This window comes from Glarea lozoyensis (genome assembly GCF_000409485.1).
Source record: "Glarea lozoyensis ATCC 20868 chromosome Unknown GLAREA6, whole genome shotgun sequence".
NCBI classification, from domain to species: Eukaryota; Fungi; Ascomycota; class Leotiomycetes; order Helotiales; family Helotiaceae; genus Glarea; species Glarea lozoyensis.
The window spans coordinates 2,908,650-2,924,817 of NW_007361001.1; the positions used below are offsets into that span (position 1 = coordinate 2,908,650).

Consider the following 16,168-nt stretch of genomic DNA (forward strand, 5'->3'; position numbering starts at 1 on the left):
AAAAAAAAAAAAGCACCTACGGATTGCAACAGACGTTGTCTGGCTATGGAGATAGATGCTGTTGAAGCGTATGAAAATGCGGATTCTCGGAACTCAAAGCATAGTTGATGTTTTGTTAGATGATGGTCATTGCTTCATTGGGAAGATCAAAAACGAGACAAGTCCTCCTCGCCGTAGTCTACTCTATGGTATCGAGAAGCATACATCAGTTAAGTTCTCAATCGCTTTGTCGTGACTGCTTCCATTATATGCCAGTGATCCGTCATATCGAGATAAGACATTTTTCTTTTCTCACTACGTATCAAGATCGCTCTACCTCTATGCGTAATTTGTACTTTATTCAAGTCATACTCCTAACAGGATTATGGTTGACAAATACAAGGTGAAAAGCATCACGATCAGCAAGTTTTAATCAGAATGGATGCATAGACTATTACTGATTAATCTCCCAGATCGCAAAATAAACACGATAGATTCCTCGTCCTCTGAATTCCCAGCCATTGCAGAAATTAGTGCTACACTCCTGAAGCGAAAGAGCAACTACATCTAAATAGTCCTTGAGTTAACTCTAGAGCTAGATTTCCTGGCTACTTCACGTTCGGATTGAATCTCACGCACAATGAGTCTCTCTCTCTGTCGGGGAACTTATAGGGTGACTTGTCAATTGATCGCCCAGGTTAGACGAACAATGCTCGTGTGTTGGCCATTTCGATACGTTCGAGGAGGACGGGTTGTGGAAGGCAAAATAGGTGTCAGTCACTTACAAAGTCTTATTTACTTAGAATAATTGACGAAGTAGTAATAAAGTTCCAACTTGAGCCACTAAACAAACGATTATCGTCAACTTAATCGAAGAAATGTTGTATTTCGACTGCCTCTGCGAGGACGGACAAAGTACCCCAACTTTCGGCATCACCAGACGAGCGTGCGTCAAACTGATATCGCACTCTATCCAATCATTTTTATTTTACCCAATAGGAGATTTTACATTCAGCCATGTTATGCGGGCGTGCAGCTGGTTACGCCTCATTTCTCTATTAAGCACCTCCAACAACCACAGAAAAACGTCCTTCCTCCAGAAAATTCCACCAAAACCGCGGAGATACTTGTCTTTTAAGGACACCAACATATTTCGATGCCGTGAAGATGAAAACATCATAGCTATCTATCTCTACTTGAGCTATTCGATGGAGAAGTCACAGTTCGCTTCGAGGTGATATGCCACGATCTTTTCACTAGGTGCATCAATGCCAGTCTTCTGGAGTAACATGCGTACCCCGCTTTCAAGCACGTTGTCAGATTTTTTTCTTTTCTCTGCCGGATCCAACCACCCTTCAATAAGAATCGCGGAGGAATCTGAAAGGGTTTCAAAGCCGGTGACTAGTCTTGTGCTGTCACTCCACGAACGGAAAACCGAAAGCTGAACCACGGCTCGCGCCGAGCTCTTGGTATCTACGTTTATAGCTGTCAAATATTTGGTGGAAACCCGGCAGTTGGGGATATATCCCAGAGCATGTATGTGTGCGTTAGTCTACCCGCCAATGATGCTTTTCTAAAGTCACTCACTGACAAAACGTAGCAACGTCGTGTGACAAAGACTGCAGATAGAAGAAGCAAATTTCTATTCAGAGCGCTCCAGAAGAACATCTACAACGCTGTGGCGCTGCAAATTATCTCAAGTTCAGACACAAACTCCATATCTCAACCTTCCCAGCCGCAATGGCACCATATTCTGCAACCACCCCCATATTTCAAGTGTTGGCATTCGTGATGCAAACAGAAAGTCGTACCAAACACCACTCCCTACGGTTAAAAAGGCTTCATAAGACCACAACCATTGGTGAAGCAAATGCACATGATATCCTTGCCCCACGACTTTCAAATGCAAGCGAACCATCCCATCCCATCCCCAACATATCTCCAATGCACCCTTGCCCGCAAACTTGGCCGTTCCCTGGATGTCTGAAGCTTCTTGACACTTTCCTGCGGGCCGCACCTCTTCCTCCCGTCAAGCTTCCAGATCCATCCCTCATTCGTCGGGAGCTCTCCCGTCAGGCAGATCCCGACTAAAACCATACTCCCCAAAGAACCTCTCCAACGCCCCATTCTGCACTCTTCTTCACCCCAGCCCTATTGGCCCAGTCCCCCAGAAATTTGCTCGCCGCGTTCCAAGTACGACGGAACTTCTATATATCGGGATATTTCCACATGCATTCGTGCGTCTACCCACGACAGCCAGCTCTCCTCCCCTTCACAACCTCATCTCCCATCCTTGACCCAGTAGGAAGTTTATTCTGACGTCGCGCGAAATGGCGGTTCCTGTGAAGATAGTGGTGCCTTCGAGGTCGAGTCTGCGACTTCATGTTTTGTGCGCGTTTTTTGGGTTGGCGTCGTTTATGTGGGGGTATGTATTCTCCATCTGTAGATGGGATGATAAGGGCTAATAGGTGTGTAGGTATAACATTGGGATCATGGCCACGATATACGTCCATCCGGGTTTCAAGAAGGCGCTTCATAAACCGGATGCAGCGCATACGGGGCTGATTACTGCCATCTATTATCTGGGGACGTGGACTAGTTATATCTTTATTTCGCATCCGCTTTCGGATCGGTTGGGACGACGATATGCTGCTGCTACGGGGACGTTTGTGACTTGTATTGGCGCGTCGCTTATTGCGGGCGCAAGAGGCAATGGATCGTTCTCGATGATGATTATTGGGAGGATAATCTGTGGGATGGGTGTTGCGGTTGTTTCTACTTCTGTTCCGCTTTATCAGAGGTATGTTCTTCGTTTGAAGAGTAGACCTTTTGGAGATATATCTAACTGTTCTTAGCGAAATTGCTCCCGCGAAGAAACGCGGTCATTATGTAGTGATGAACCATATCGGTCTTGTCGCTGGCCTCGCTTTTGCTTTCTGGTAAGTCTCATCTCTCTCCCGATGCTTTCTATGCTAATCCAAGATTAGGGTTGGGTACTGGATGAGTGCTTGGAAGACTCCTCAAGGAGCATACTATGGCTGGAGACTATCAGTCATGGTCCAGTATATTCCTGCGTTGATCTTCATAATCGGCGTATCATTCTGTCCAGAGACGTAAGGGCAACCATTCAATAGCGCTCGATCATCACTGACTATCTATTAGACCGAGATGGCTCATCGAAAAGGGCCAAATTGAACGTGCCCAAGCTTCGCTCGCTTATCTTAGGGATGCAGACCCATTGAGTGATATTGTTCAGGTCGAACTTGAATCTATCCGAACAAATGTTGAAGAACATCGAAATACCGTCGAAGAGAAATGGACTGCCCTCTTCACTCACAAACCACTTTTCAATCGACTCTGGCGGGCTGCTCTTCTTCAATTTATGGCTCAAATGTGTGGAAATACTGCCATGAAATATTACTTGCCATCCATCTTTGCCTCGCTCGGTATCGAACATAGGTTAACTTTGTTGATTGGTGGTATCGAGAGTACTCTCAAGATTGGATGTACCATCATTGAGATGTTGATTATTGATAGAGTAGGAAGACGGACAACGCTGGTTGTTGGATGTGTTGTTATGGGCATTGCCCTTTTGGTAAGTCTAGAACAACAGTGTACAGTTTCGAGAGCTGATCATTGTGGTAGATCAACGGCGCCTTGCCTCAAGCATATCCAAAGAACCAGAATGTGGTCTCGGATTATGCTTGCATCGTATTCATCTTCTTCTATACTTTCGGCTACTCGATTGGATTTGGACCAGCAGCTTGGGTTTACGGTTCAGAGGTTTGTTCTTGTCCATTTTCGCTTCCTCACTTCTGAATGCTAACACTCTCAGATTTTTCCAACCAACGTTCGTGCTCGTGGTCTCAACTTTGCAGCTTCAGGAGGCTCGATCGGATCCATTGTCGCAGCTCAGACCTGGCCGGTTGGCATGCAAAATATCGGCTCCAAAACCTACTTTATCTTCATGTCTATCAACTTTGTCTCTGCAATAGTGAGTAATATTTTGTTTTATCGTGAATCGAAATTGACTGACCCCATTAGATCATCATTATGGCCTATCCAGAAACCAAACGACGGTCGCTCGAAGACATGGATGCATTATTCGGGGACTATCATCCTCAATCTCGCATTCAGACGCACCCTCTGAATCATGATGGAAGTGATGGACCTGCAGAGCAGATTCATGTGAAGGGTAAGAATGATAATGATAGCAGCTAATTAGGCTCCTTGCAATGCTGATGTGATTGTTGCTGGGGAGGAAATGATCGGGTTACGAATAATGATCGAATTGGCTATGAGGATTTACGGATCGAGAGACCTATGACTTTTGTTGAGACCCCAAGATCCGTATAATATATGATATTAGCATACATAATTACTTACGGACATGATATACTCAACACCAGGCTACTTGAAGCATGCAAAATACACGTGACTGACGAAAGATTCGCCATAAAAGTCGCTAAGGTTACTATTGACGACGAAAGCAAGAAGTGACTTTTGTCGATGTGGATAGGTAATTACTGAGCAGATCCAGCAATGTCGTCGCAAATGATTCGGAAATCTTGATGGTGTGGTGATGCGTAGTTAGCATTTGGGAATCTTCAACAAGCCGAAGCGGACAAAGAGCACGGTCGCCGAGGCTTGAATCTCCACCTCCTATTCCTGGAGGGTCTCCACTTTTATCGTCTGGGGTCGTGAATGCTATCGATAAGCCAGCCCTCAAGGTGTCTATCACGAGCTCACATGTCCCACCTTCGACGCCGCAACTTCCACCTTCGATCTTCCTTAACTAGACAGTTTGAAGTTTGATCTGTCAATCTACCAGTCTCTCTTTAATTTAAAGAGCTCATAAATTCTTCAAAATGGGCGGAACCCAATCCAAAATGCCGATCGAGCACGAGAAGCTCCTTGTCGAGCGTGTACGAGCGTTCCAGCTCGAGGACAATCAGCAGGCGGAGAGCGACTATGTCCACATTGACGAGAAGGCAGTCGGCGGACAAGCTTTGCGAAGGTCTCCATGGACTACATTATCCGTATCAGAAGTCGAGCACTGGGAACATGAGCTTCTGCAAGACCCAAAGAACAAGTTCGTGGTTCTGTTTACTTTACGCTGAACTTAGAAGCTGACCTGTTGCAGACTTGCTCTCTCTGCCTTGAGCTCCGCAGACCCAAAGACCGTCCTCACATCTCGAGCAACTACGATTAAAGACCAACAGATATTCTCTGTCAAGATTCCTTTTGAGGGCGCTCCTATCACCAACCAGCGAAGCTCGGGAAGATGCTGGCTGTTTGCATCAACAAATGTATTCCGGGTAGCTTTGATGAAGAGGCATAGTCTTGATAAGTTTGAATTATCACAGGCATATCTTTTCTTCTACGACAAGCTCGAAAAGGCAAACTTCTACCTCGAACAGATCCTTGATACCGCAGGCGAGGATCTTGATAGTCGCCTGGTACAGACTTTGATGGCACAACCTGTAAGCGACGGTGGACAATGGGATATGGTGTACAACCTCGTACACAAATACGGTCTCGTTCCACAAGTTCTATATCCGGACAGCTTCAACGCTAAATCCTCTGGCGCTATCAACCAGCTGATCACCACGAAGCTGCGAGAAGACGGGTTGAAGCTCAGAGCGCTCGCAACATCTGGTACAGCGAATAGCAGAGACGTGGCAGCAGCCAAAGAGAAGATGGTGCGCGAGATTCATCTCATCCTTACTCTTACACTCGGTCCTCCTCCATCGCCAAGTAACGAGTTCACCTGGAGTTATGTCGACAAATATGGTTCAGCGCACGAATTGAAGACTACCCCTCTCGCATTCGCTAAAGAGCTATCAACACCCAAGTCCATCCGCATCACCAACTCAACTGTCCATAACATGTTTTCTCTCGTCAATGATCCACGAAACGAGTACAATTCCCTCCTCACAGTCGATCGTCTCGGAAATATTACTGGAGGTCGGGGAATCACCTACGTCAATGTTACAATGGACGTCATGAAAGCTGCCTGCATCAAGATGCTTCAGACTGGACTTCCTATCTTCTTCGGTTCGGACGTTGGAAAGTACAGCAATTCCACATCTGGAATCATGGACACCTCTCTCATCGACTATGAACTTGGCTTTAACATCACTCTTGGAATGACAAAAGCACAAAGATTGATGACTGGTGAGAGTGCCATGACACATGCCATGGTCTTGACTGCCGTTCATCTTGACGAGCAAGGAAAGAGTGTAAGATGGAGAGTTCAAAACAGCTGGGGTGAGGGAGCTGGAACGGATGGGTGGTTTGTTATGAGCGACAAGTGGATGGACGAATTTGTCTATCAGGCTGTTGTTGAACCACGATTTGTGGACAAGAGCATCAGAGAGATTTTGAAGACCAAGCCAAAGGTTCTCCCATTGTGGGATCCTATGGGTGCTTTGGCTTGAGTTGTGTAGACGAATTAGACGACGGTATGATATTTGCATTCGGAAAGCGGGTCGTTGGGCATGGTGCTATGGATGATTAACTGGACTTTTGATTTATAGCCAATCATAGCGATATTATGACACCTTAGTCATGAAGTATGCTGTCCTTCTTTAGTAATTCTGCTTCTTCGACAATTCAACATCTCTGCGATCATCGTACCAATATCGGTACCAATTGGATGGGCTTGATTCCCATCAAACACGGTTCGTTGCCCGCAACCGCATTTAAGCGGCCAACTGCAAGAAAAAGCAACCACGTCTCCTTTTCGGTTGCAAGCAACCTTCTTTCCGCCTCAATTACCACTTCCGCTTTGCCAAAAGTTGTTACTTCGGCCCGCTTTCAGCAATGGTTTAACAGACGCATCGGGATGGGTCAATCCTTCTCCGAATCTCACCCCACGGCGGGGTAATTTCTTGACCTCCTTCCCCACCATAACCACCTATCTCCAACTCTCCACCTCCAAGATGTAGCCTCAACCTCCCCCTTTCATCTCCCAAAATGGCCTCCTCCTCACCACCCGACGAGTTCTCCCCTCCCTTCATCCAAATCGACGGCCTGGACAACTTCCGCGACATCGGTTCCTGGCCCACCACCACCCCCCACGTCAGCGTCCGCCAGAACGTCCTCTACCGCGGCCCAGATCTCGGTCCTATCACTCCAAAAGGTGAACAGGAACTGCGTGACCTAGGCATCGAGACGATCTTCGATATCAGAAGCGTACCGCAGATTGAGCGGGCGGGAGGTGTGCAGGAGGTTGAGGGCATCAAGAGGGTCTGGTGTCCGGTTTTTGAGGAGAGTGAGTATACGCTTGATAAGGCGGGGTTGAGGTATACGCAGTATGCTTCCGATGGGACGGATGTAAGTTTGCTATTTTGAATTTTTGGGTTTTAGTGGGGTGTTAATGAATGTATAGGGTATTGTTGAAGCTTTTGAGGAGATCCTGAGACATGGCGCGAAAACTACGATGAAGCCTCTCCTGGAACATCTCGCTTCCCTTCCTACGGAAGGCAAGATCCCAGCCGCGATGATCCATTGCACGACGGGTAATAACCGTTCTGGGGTTTTCATTGGCGTCTTGCTTGCGTTGCTCGGCGTGGATGACGAGGTGGTGGCGGAGGAATACAGTCTCTCCCAGGTTGGGCTACAGCGCGGAAGAGATATGGTTGTCGATCGGCTGATGCGTAATCCAAAGTTTAGGGAGGCGCTGGGGGAGGGGGAAGAGGGTAGGAAGAGGGCGGAGAGGATGGTTGGGGCGAGGGTGGAGAGTATGAGGGATATGTTGAAGATGGTGCAGAGGAGGTGGGGGGGTGTGGAGGGGTATGTTAGAGAGGAAGTTGGGTTGGGAGATGAGGTTATACAAGGGTTGAGGAGGGTTATGAGAGTTACTGGGGAGTAGAGGGTCGGAATATTGAGGTTATGTTGTTGTGGGTTGAGATTTGGTTCAAGGCTAGAAATGTTGCGAAGGTTGAACTAGGAGAGGATACTGTTTTGAATAACTAGAGCTATACATATGGATGTATTAGTTATCTAGGAGTCGGAAGTCGGTTTAGCCTTGAAGTATACTTAAATGTTCAAAAATCCGCTCGCGAGTTTATAACACTCCACTGAAATAGATCCCTTTATCAATCTTAGGCTTCAGATCAATGCATCCCTGTATCCTGTCGTTGAACCTTTTCTTTAGAAAGCATCATAAGTTCTTGACACTAATCATTGAAGTGTAGATAAGAACACGATAAAGGTAAGTGAGGAGATGGAATAAATTGACGGGCATATCAAACAATTAAAGGTTATGTCTACCACTTCTTCCCAAATCGAAAAATAGATCTCATTACTCACGAAGAATCATGTTGAACTTGAAGCTGTGACATAGAATACAACATATATATACAGCTATGAAAATAGACCTTCGTGATTTTTAACAAGAGACAAGCAACGCTTTTATACACACCCCTTCGCGCCACCGTCGATTTTGACATCCACTTATTTCTGCCGAACTGCAAAGCCCTCGAAGAAATCGCGTACCAGCTCATGGCTTTGGATTTTTGTTATCATAGAAATATCTAGGTCATCAATGTCAGTGATGTATACTCGCAAAAACATAACGAAGAGACATACGATGATCTGGTCTGACAATGACTATTGCGCCTTTGTCAGGATCAATGCCATAAAATTCGTACGCGTGTCCATGACCGTAATTATAGCTTTCATCATCGATGTATATTTTGTGGATATCTGTGGAAGTGTTAGCGAATGCGTTTCAATGCTTTAATCAGACTTAAAGAGGGATACGTTACCTCTCATCCGGTACTTTCCAGACACGGGCATGAAACATGGAGGGATCTGGTCTTGTTGTGTTTCTGTTCGGTTGCCTGATAGAATGACGATAGTCTCGATGAAACTGTCGATGTCTTCTTCAGGCTTCGTGAACTTTGAGATTAGAGATATTGGTGTTGAGTAAAGGTATTCGCCCAGCTGTAAGAGTCAGTGGCAGATTTTGGAGCTAGAACGCCTACAACTTACACGCTCGAGCTTCTCAGCGTTATTCTTTTTGTTTATATCCCCAGCGAAAACCAATATCCGCCATCTCCCATCACTCGGCAACGCATTCACCAATTGCATAGGCTTTGCATCGCAAAACCTCACAACCTGCGCTGTCGGAAAACGCATCCCAACCTTCAAATTAGTCGCCACAGTCTGATCACTCCACTCTCCCCTCGTAGCAACCGAATCATCATAACTCGCCGTCAGTCCAGCAGTATAACGACCAGCTCTCACGAAAGTCTCGCTAAAATCAACTTCCTTCCCATCATCACCCACGGATTTCCCTGCTGCGATCTGCTTCGCCCATACTCTGTCAAAGTCTATCAGTGTCTTGGCTATCTTTTGACGTTCTAGGAGATATGTGGATAATAAAGATGCAGAAGCACGACCGGAAAGAAGCTGTCCGAGTTTCCACCCGATGTTGTAGCCATCTTGAAGTGAGGTGTTCATTCCTTGTCCTGCTTTGGGGGAGTGGGTGTGACATGCATCACCAGCCAAAAATACTCTTTCTTGTTCGTGAAAACGTTCCGCAAGTCGCTGGCCGATTGAATAGGCACTCCACCAGTAGGTATCGGCAAATTCTAACTCATAAGGATTGAATATCTTGCGAGCAGACTCTTGAAGTTGTGCGAGAGTAACGGATTTCGGGACGGTGGAAGAGTGGAGTTCAATATAGAAACGAGCAAGACTTCCACCTTCGCGAGGGATGATCATGAGAACCCCATGAGCTGAATGGATGACTGATTTCTTGCGGATGTCGGGGAAGTTTGTAAGGGGGTAGGTGTCCATGACTCCCCATACTGAATCTGATGAATCTCCAATCATAGAAATGTTTAGAGAACGGCGTACCAGGGAGTGTGCACCATCGCTGCCCTGTTAATGTTAGCATATCATTTTAACCGACTGATTATGACTTGCTATCAGATACTTGGCTTGAGCCTTTTCAATCTCTCCATTTGTATTTGAGATTTCAACGGTCACTGGATAAGCACCTCCCAATTTTTTATCGACACTAACTCCAACCACCTTCTTTCCATACTCCACCTCTTGCCCATTGTGCCTCTTCATAGCACCCAGCATCAATCCATTAATCCTAGCTTGATTCAAAATCACATGTGGTTGATGTGACAAACCGGGCGCTGTATCAGCAGCTTGTCCCGTCTTTTTGATTCCTCTTCCCCCATCAAACTCTCCATTCGTCGTTGAATTTGTTTCTTTCTCAGATCCATCACTCCAAAACACCACTTCATTAACCCAGTACGCTTCTTTTCGGAGCTCATCTGCTAATCCGAAACTCTCAAATATTTCAACTGTGCGGCATTGCACTCCGTCTGCTTGTCCGACTTCTAAAGGTCCTGACCGGGAATCTAAGATGCGATATGGGGTTTTGTAAATTGATAGCCAGAGAGCGGCGCAGAGTCCTGCTGATCCGGAGCCGGCTATGATTACTTCGGTTTTGGAGGTTGACGGGCTGGATTGAGACATTATAGCAACTTTTGTCTGATTGTGTTGCTAGAAAGTATCCGCCGAGATCAAACATGTAACTGTTTGAAGAGAAATCCTAAAGAACTTTTGTGTTATAATTCTTTCATGAGAACGTCTCCTCAAGTGCTAGATCTGTTGGACTTCTTGAGCTCACCAACACCGAAACAAACCCGTAATTCCAGCTGTCCAAAGGAATCGTCGGCAATTCTCAATCATCGATGGTATTTATCAAACACTTCAAAATCGCACTCATTGTGTACGGCACAATGTTTTAGCGGACGTCCGCCATATGAATCCAACTGAGGGGTCACACCCAAGACGATGGCAAGCAAAGTATCAAATCATCTGATTCATCAATTTAGCGAAGTTTCTTGGAAGAAAGTCGCATTCGAATCAGACTCAATAAGTGAGTATAACAATGAGAGGGGAACAAGTTTTGGTCAAAAGTAGGTTAGCCAGTTCGAGGTTCGGTAATTCTTTCGGGAACTGCAGGTTGGAAGAGGCCGAGGCCCATCTCGTGACATGGCTAGAACTTGTTACCTTTATCCATCACTTTCGATTTTGAAATGTGATTGACCTTGATCTTCACTGTTGAAATGCCAAAATATGCCAAGATCACTATGGAAAGTAGTGCATTTACTTGTTGCGGACCTTTGGGATCTCACCAGGCATTTATATTCGTTTTGATACGATAGTGATGAACCGATGACTGCATCTGCAGTATTAAAAAATAGTTTTATTGGTAATTCTATTCGTGAATCCATCGGTCTATCTTTAAATCTATTGGTCTATGTGTAAGTCTATCGGCGTATCTGTAACTCCATCGGTCTATCTATAAATCGGTCTGTCTAAAATTGTTTAGATATACATATACTTTGACATCATCCCCACCACGTGCATTGTTTCAATTTTCAAGTACTTTCGACATTGTCACAATTACCTTAAAATTGGTATTCGAATTTGTAGCATCTCCCGTCCCTGTAATCTCTTCTGTTGCCATCTGTATCCCGATAATATTCCCCACCACGGACTGCAATTTCTTCTCCACTGGGGTTTTGGTTCTGGATACCAAGTCGATGTTGGAACTGGATAGCAGTTTGATGTTGGAACTGGATAGTAGGTTGCTGTCGGGTCTGGGTAGCAGGTTGATGTTGGAATTGGATAGCAGGTTGCTGTCGGGTCTGGGTAGCAGGTTGCTGTTGGAACTGGATAGCAGGTTGTTGTCGAGAGGAAAATGCTCCAACTCCACCACGATTATTGCCTCCAATAAATCCACGTGGATTGCTCGAAGAGCTGAGGATCCCTCGATCAATATGGTTGCTAGAAAGCACTCGTGGGGGGGGGAGGGTTCCCGTGGAGGGGGGTTAGTATCGTGATATGTCTCCAATGCCGCCATTATAACTTGGATATACGGTCCTTGAGGTCTATTGCTCAGACCCTGGATTTGATCCATATCACCTGGGATTGGAACACGCGGGAGTACAGGTGTAGCTTGAAACTCATTAGGTAGCCCTCCCGGTATAGATGGCTGCTGGGAAGGTATTAGCGGTCGGCCTGAGCGTGATCCCTGATTCACAAATGGGAATAGATGTTGCCAGCTGACTGCCTCGATCGTATCCGCGGGCGGTTGTGTAGATTGATCCTGAGCGGCCCCTGTGGAACTTATCGAGCTCTTTCTTGACATTTCTGCTTGCCAAGCTGTTCGTATGTCTTCAGAATTTCTTCGGACGTTTTCAATAAGTTTTGTACTGGAAGACGCGCGAAGTTCGGAATCAGTTGGCGGGCTGGTAGTCTCCTTTGAACTATTTGCAGGCACCATGAGCCATAGGGCTCGTTCGCCATCGTCGAGTCAAATCTCGTCGCCAATTTTGTCAATCTCTACATCCTTTTGTGGTGGGAAATCCCATGGATCGTATGGGAGGTTCTCGATTTTCAAAACCAGAGTAATAGCGTTGGGAGTCCAATTCTCCGACGGGAATTCTTTCTGCATGTGCTTATGCAAGTTCTCCTTTGCTACCCCTACATCAATACAATTGACAAAGTGTTGAAACATTTCTTTGCCAGTCTTATTCTTTTCGCCATTAGGCCCATCCTTGAACCAGTTTATTCCTCCAAACCGGGTCAGGTCCCTTGATGATGAGGTGGAAACCGACATTACGACAGAGTTGCAATACTAGAATCAATTGTAGATTGCCTTAGTCCTAGTGATTTTCGGTATTGTAGTCTTTTAGGGGGCTTTTAACTATGATTTCAAGTTTATTTGAATGAGAAGATCGAGAGAATGTTCGAGTTGTCGAGGTCTATCCTGATCTTTTTGAAAGATTGAAAGGCAGACCAGAGGCCAGAATTTATAGACTTTCCCATCTGAGGATGTGAATAGTGTCATACGAGCAACTGTGAGTGTCCAGGTTTACTGGAGCAATATTCATAAGTATCCCTGAATTTTCTTTGCAAAGATACTACTCATGATCCACGACCGATCTGAGTCAAATTAAATAAACATTTGCCTTCAAAAATTTTACTAGATGACTGTAATACTTCTCAAATATCCACTCTAACACGTCCCGCTCGAGTGATTATGATGCTATTGACTGATTCATGAATAGTAAGCTTGAAAGATTAGTATTAATCTTCTACTTTATTGCCCTATGTGAATTGGTCCTTTTTGAAGTCATTTCTCGTCCACTCATCTAACCTCTCCACCAACTTCATGTTCTTCGAACTCTTTGTCTACCACCAAGCCTCTGAAATCCGCTCAAAGTATGTCACAATCTGCTCCCTCTTCATCATGGGACTCATACCGCAGAGTAAACTTGTACATGAACCTCAGCTTTGATCAATTTCAATCACCTTTGAAATGCCCGCCATCACTTTCAACATAATTCCTAACTCAGCGTCCCCGCTCAAGACCACTTTCAACAAGGCAAAGATAAACATGCGCCATCCAAATATCTCCCTCCCGGAGCTGATTAAACACTCAATACAGTATGTTGACTGTTTGTGTTTGTGTGAAAAACATTGGCTACTTTTGAATGTTCATATCTTATCATTGGGTCAGTGTTAGACAATGGGAGATCCTCAAAGGTTGATTCGGCATATTGGGGCATTGTAATGGTAGCAGAGGAGAAATTCACAATTCTGACACTTTCAGGCGCAGTATCTTTCTTTGAGATATCAAAACGGTTGAGAGAAGTGATGTGAAGACCCAGTGCGGTAGTTAATTGGTCTGCCACTGCGCTTCGTATCTGTCTCCAGTCACCTCAAACGGTGTCGCCAAGGTTCCGGCATTACTAATGAACCCTATAGAGCTGACTCTTTTGACCAAATGATGTTACTGTGGCAATGACGGTCGAGAGCGATGAGTAATTCATTTCGAAAGGTGTTCCATTGGCAAGTGTAGAAAATCGTTCGATTTTATTAATCGCTTGTTCACCCTTGCTGCATGACGAAACACATATGTGTACATGAATATCGTGTTGAGCAAGGCGGGTGAGTGTAATAAACCTACTGGGACATTAAAGTTGTGAGTAATGGCGATGTATAAAGGTTACACTGAAGAGTTTCTTTCTCTCACTATTTATATATCTCCTACGATATCTGTGAAAGAAAAGTCACATTCATGATACTCTAGTCAGTTGATAGATTAATAAATTGTTCGGGTGATTGTCGAGAGAGTAAAGTCCACAGAAAGTGACAAGATAATCAGAGCACCGCAGCTTATGTGTGAAGTTTCCCGCATGACCCGTGTGATTCGACAATACTGATAGTACGCGAGCGGATAAGTTTTTCACTCCTTTGAGTATTTCTTTTCTAGGATTGATAGTAAAGTGAAGCATTGTCGATTCACCTACGTCAGCACTCAAAAAAAGCTAAAATATGGGGCGGTTGAGCTACATGATTATAACATACAATTTCTTAAAAGCACGATATACCTCCAATGTTAGTCAACGAGAACCTCCACTGCCTGAAAGGCACTTCATTTTCTGCGCTCATGCCTCGACTGAGATGACTTTAACATCTTCCACACTATTTCCACTGTCTTGAAGACTGTAGCTGAACCATCCAAATCCCTGATAAGCAGCCCCATGTTTTCCCGATTTATGCACACAAACAACCGCACCAGCGAAATTGGGATACACTTTGGCAATCTTCTTAATTGCCGCTTGTGCAGCTCCTCGTGGCGAAGACCCTCTTCTCATGAGATCGACACCTTGGAACGAAGGAAGGTATCGCATCATGATGTCGCCATCACCAGTCGCAACACACGCTCCAACCTTGTCGTCGACATAACCACCAGCTCCTGGGATAGGAGCATCTCCAACACGGCCCGGAATTTTGTGTGTTGCTCCATTAGATGACATTCCCACCGCCATCTTACCGTCCGATTGAAGCGCAATCTGGCCAATGGTGTCATGGTTATGTTCGTTGAAAGGTGATCGCGAGCTGAGCTTTCCGGTTGGGGCAGAACCGTTACATGTGCGGCCATCGACCCAGAAGTTTGGTACACATCCTGCCTCGACCCACTCCTCATGCTGGTTGCGACTATGTTCACTTGTCAGATCCTCCATCTTGTATCCTAAGCTGACTGCGAAATCGGTAGCTAGGTTCCCCGAAAGCAGACTGTGCTTTGTCAACCGTAGGACATCTCTTGCCACCTGGGTAGCAGGCTTGATCCCTCTCAGTCCAAGTACTGCACCAGTGTTCTGATCGCTGCCTTGCATAACGAGAGCATCGAGAGTGGTTTCACCATTAGCATCCGGAGAACCTCCCCATCCGACAGTGAAATCGTTTTGAAGCTCTTCTGATTTTGAACAACCCGCTACGACGGCGTCAATTGGGTCGCTTTTCGGGCTTGAAACTAGTGTCTTGTAGGCTGCATAGGTTGCGTCCGTGAAAGGCCAAGTATTGACTATGAGAGGCTTTGTCTTTGCTAGAACTGCAGTCGGTAGAGATAGTAGCTGTAAGAGTAGCAGTGGTGCCACCATCACTGAATTGTGTGAAGTCTTCATGTTGAAAGGCCGAAATGTGTTTCTGGGTTCAGTGTGAGCTTCCTTTCCGACCAAATCCATAGAGAACAAAGACTTACCTCGCGCCAAAATTACGATCGACTCTGAATATTCGCTTCAACTGCTCTGTGAGACAAACTTCGAAACTAGATTACTGACTTCTCAAAAGGATGTATTGCACCTCTATATACACAAAGTTGTCAACCACGTTTATTCACGCAGATGGGATGTCCTTGCTGAATTTAAATTAATACCTTCCCTTTTCTCTTGCCCAGGAAAAGATGCTGTGTTCACCGTCTTCAAGAATGGGGTTACATGAGGCTTTCCCTGTTCGTGAAAGACGATATTCAACTTGGCGCGGAGATCTCTCTCATAAAATTCGCCCTTTCGGCGATCATTTCTCTGCAAAAGCGAAGTCTAGAGTCTGCAAGCAATTTGGAAAAACGTGCGATTTATGACGCATCTTGATTTTCGATAATGTGTAACCACATTCGCAGAGCACGAACCCAACTTAGCCATGTCTTGAACGACAATACCTTCGGGCACCATCTGCTGGTTTGCGGCGTGTATGTATAACTCCAAAAGTGGTGTATAAGAATGATGAATATTGAGCGTATCTATTAAATCTCAGTGCTTAGAAGCGCAACTTTGAAATATGGGATATCGTACTGCAGGAT

The 16,168-nt window shown here is 45.4% G+C and overlaps 7 protein-coding genes across 7 annotated transcripts; 3 read left to right on the forward strand and 4 right to left on the reverse strand.

Moving 5' to 3' along the window:
- Nucleotides 1-2,471: 2,471 nt before the first annotated feature.
- Nucleotides 2,472-4,200, forward strand: GLAREA_03284 (MFS general substrate transporter; the record flags this gene model as incomplete). The annotated part of the gene is made up of 7 exons (XM_008088368.1): nt 2,472-2,779; nt 2,835-2,918; nt 2,967-3,092; nt 3,142-3,574; nt 3,625-3,762; nt 3,815-3,973; nt 4,024-4,200. The coding sequence occupies 7 exons, from the start codon at nt 2,472-2,474 to the stop codon at nt 4,198-4,200; spliced, it is 1,425 nt and encodes a 474-aa protein (XP_008086559.1).
- A 647-nt stretch (nt 4,201-4,847) lies between these two features.
- On the forward strand, nt 4,848-6,419 carry GLAREA_03285 (Cysteine proteinase; the record flags this gene model as incomplete). The annotated part of the gene is made up of 2 exons (XM_008088369.1): nt 4,848-5,071; nt 5,123-6,419. 2 exons carry the CDS (start codon nt 4,848-4,850, stop codon nt 6,417-6,419), a joined length of 1,521 nt encoding a protein of 506 aa, XP_008086560.1.
- Nucleotides 6,420-6,957: 538 nt separating this feature from the next.
- On the forward strand, nt 6,958-7,855 carry GLAREA_03286 ((Phosphotyrosine protein) phosphatases II; the record flags this gene model as incomplete). The annotated part of the gene is made up of 2 exons (XM_008088370.1): nt 6,958-7,317; nt 7,373-7,855. The coding sequence occupies 2 exons, from the start codon at nt 6,958-6,960 to the stop codon at nt 7,853-7,855; spliced, it is 843 nt and encodes a 280-aa protein (XP_008086561.1).
- A 584-nt stretch (nt 7,856-8,439) lies between these two features.
- On the reverse strand, nt 8,440-10,485 carry GLAREA_03287 (Thioredoxin-like protein; the record flags this gene model as incomplete). The annotated part of the gene is made up of 5 exons (XM_008088371.1): nt 8,440-8,519; nt 8,575-8,691; nt 8,754-8,931; nt 8,980-9,868; nt 9,929-10,485. The coding sequence occupies 5 exons, from the start codon at nt 10,483-10,485 to the stop codon at nt 8,440-8,442; spliced, it is 1,821 nt and encodes a 606-aa protein (XP_008086562.1).
- A 904-nt stretch (nt 10,486-11,389) lies between these two features.
- On the reverse strand, nt 11,390-12,304 carry GLAREA_03288 (uncharacterized protein; the record flags this gene model as incomplete). The annotated part of the gene is made up of 1 exon (XM_008088372.1): nt 11,390-12,304. The coding sequence occupies one exon, from the start codon at nt 12,302-12,304 to the stop codon at nt 11,390-11,392; it is 915 nt and encodes a 304-aa protein (XP_008086563.1).
- A 30-nt stretch (nt 12,305-12,334) lies between these two features.
- Nucleotides 12,335-12,640, reverse strand: GLAREA_03289 (uncharacterized protein; the record flags this gene model as incomplete). Its single annotated transcript, XM_008088373.1, has 1 exon — nt 12,335-12,640. The coding sequence occupies one exon, from the start codon at nt 12,638-12,640 to the stop codon at nt 12,335-12,337; it is 306 nt and encodes a 101-aa protein (XP_008086564.1).
- Nucleotides 12,641-14,474: 1,834 nt separating this feature from the next.
- GLAREA_03290 (N-terminal nucleophile aminohydrolases (Ntn hydrolases)) lies at nt 14,475-15,494 on the reverse strand (the record flags this gene model as incomplete). Its single annotated transcript, XM_008088374.1, has 1 exon — nt 14,475-15,494. One exon carries the CDS (start codon nt 15,492-15,494, stop codon nt 14,475-14,477), a length of 1,020 nt encoding a protein of 339 aa, XP_008086565.1.
- Nucleotides 15,495-16,168: the final 674 nt, after the last annotated feature.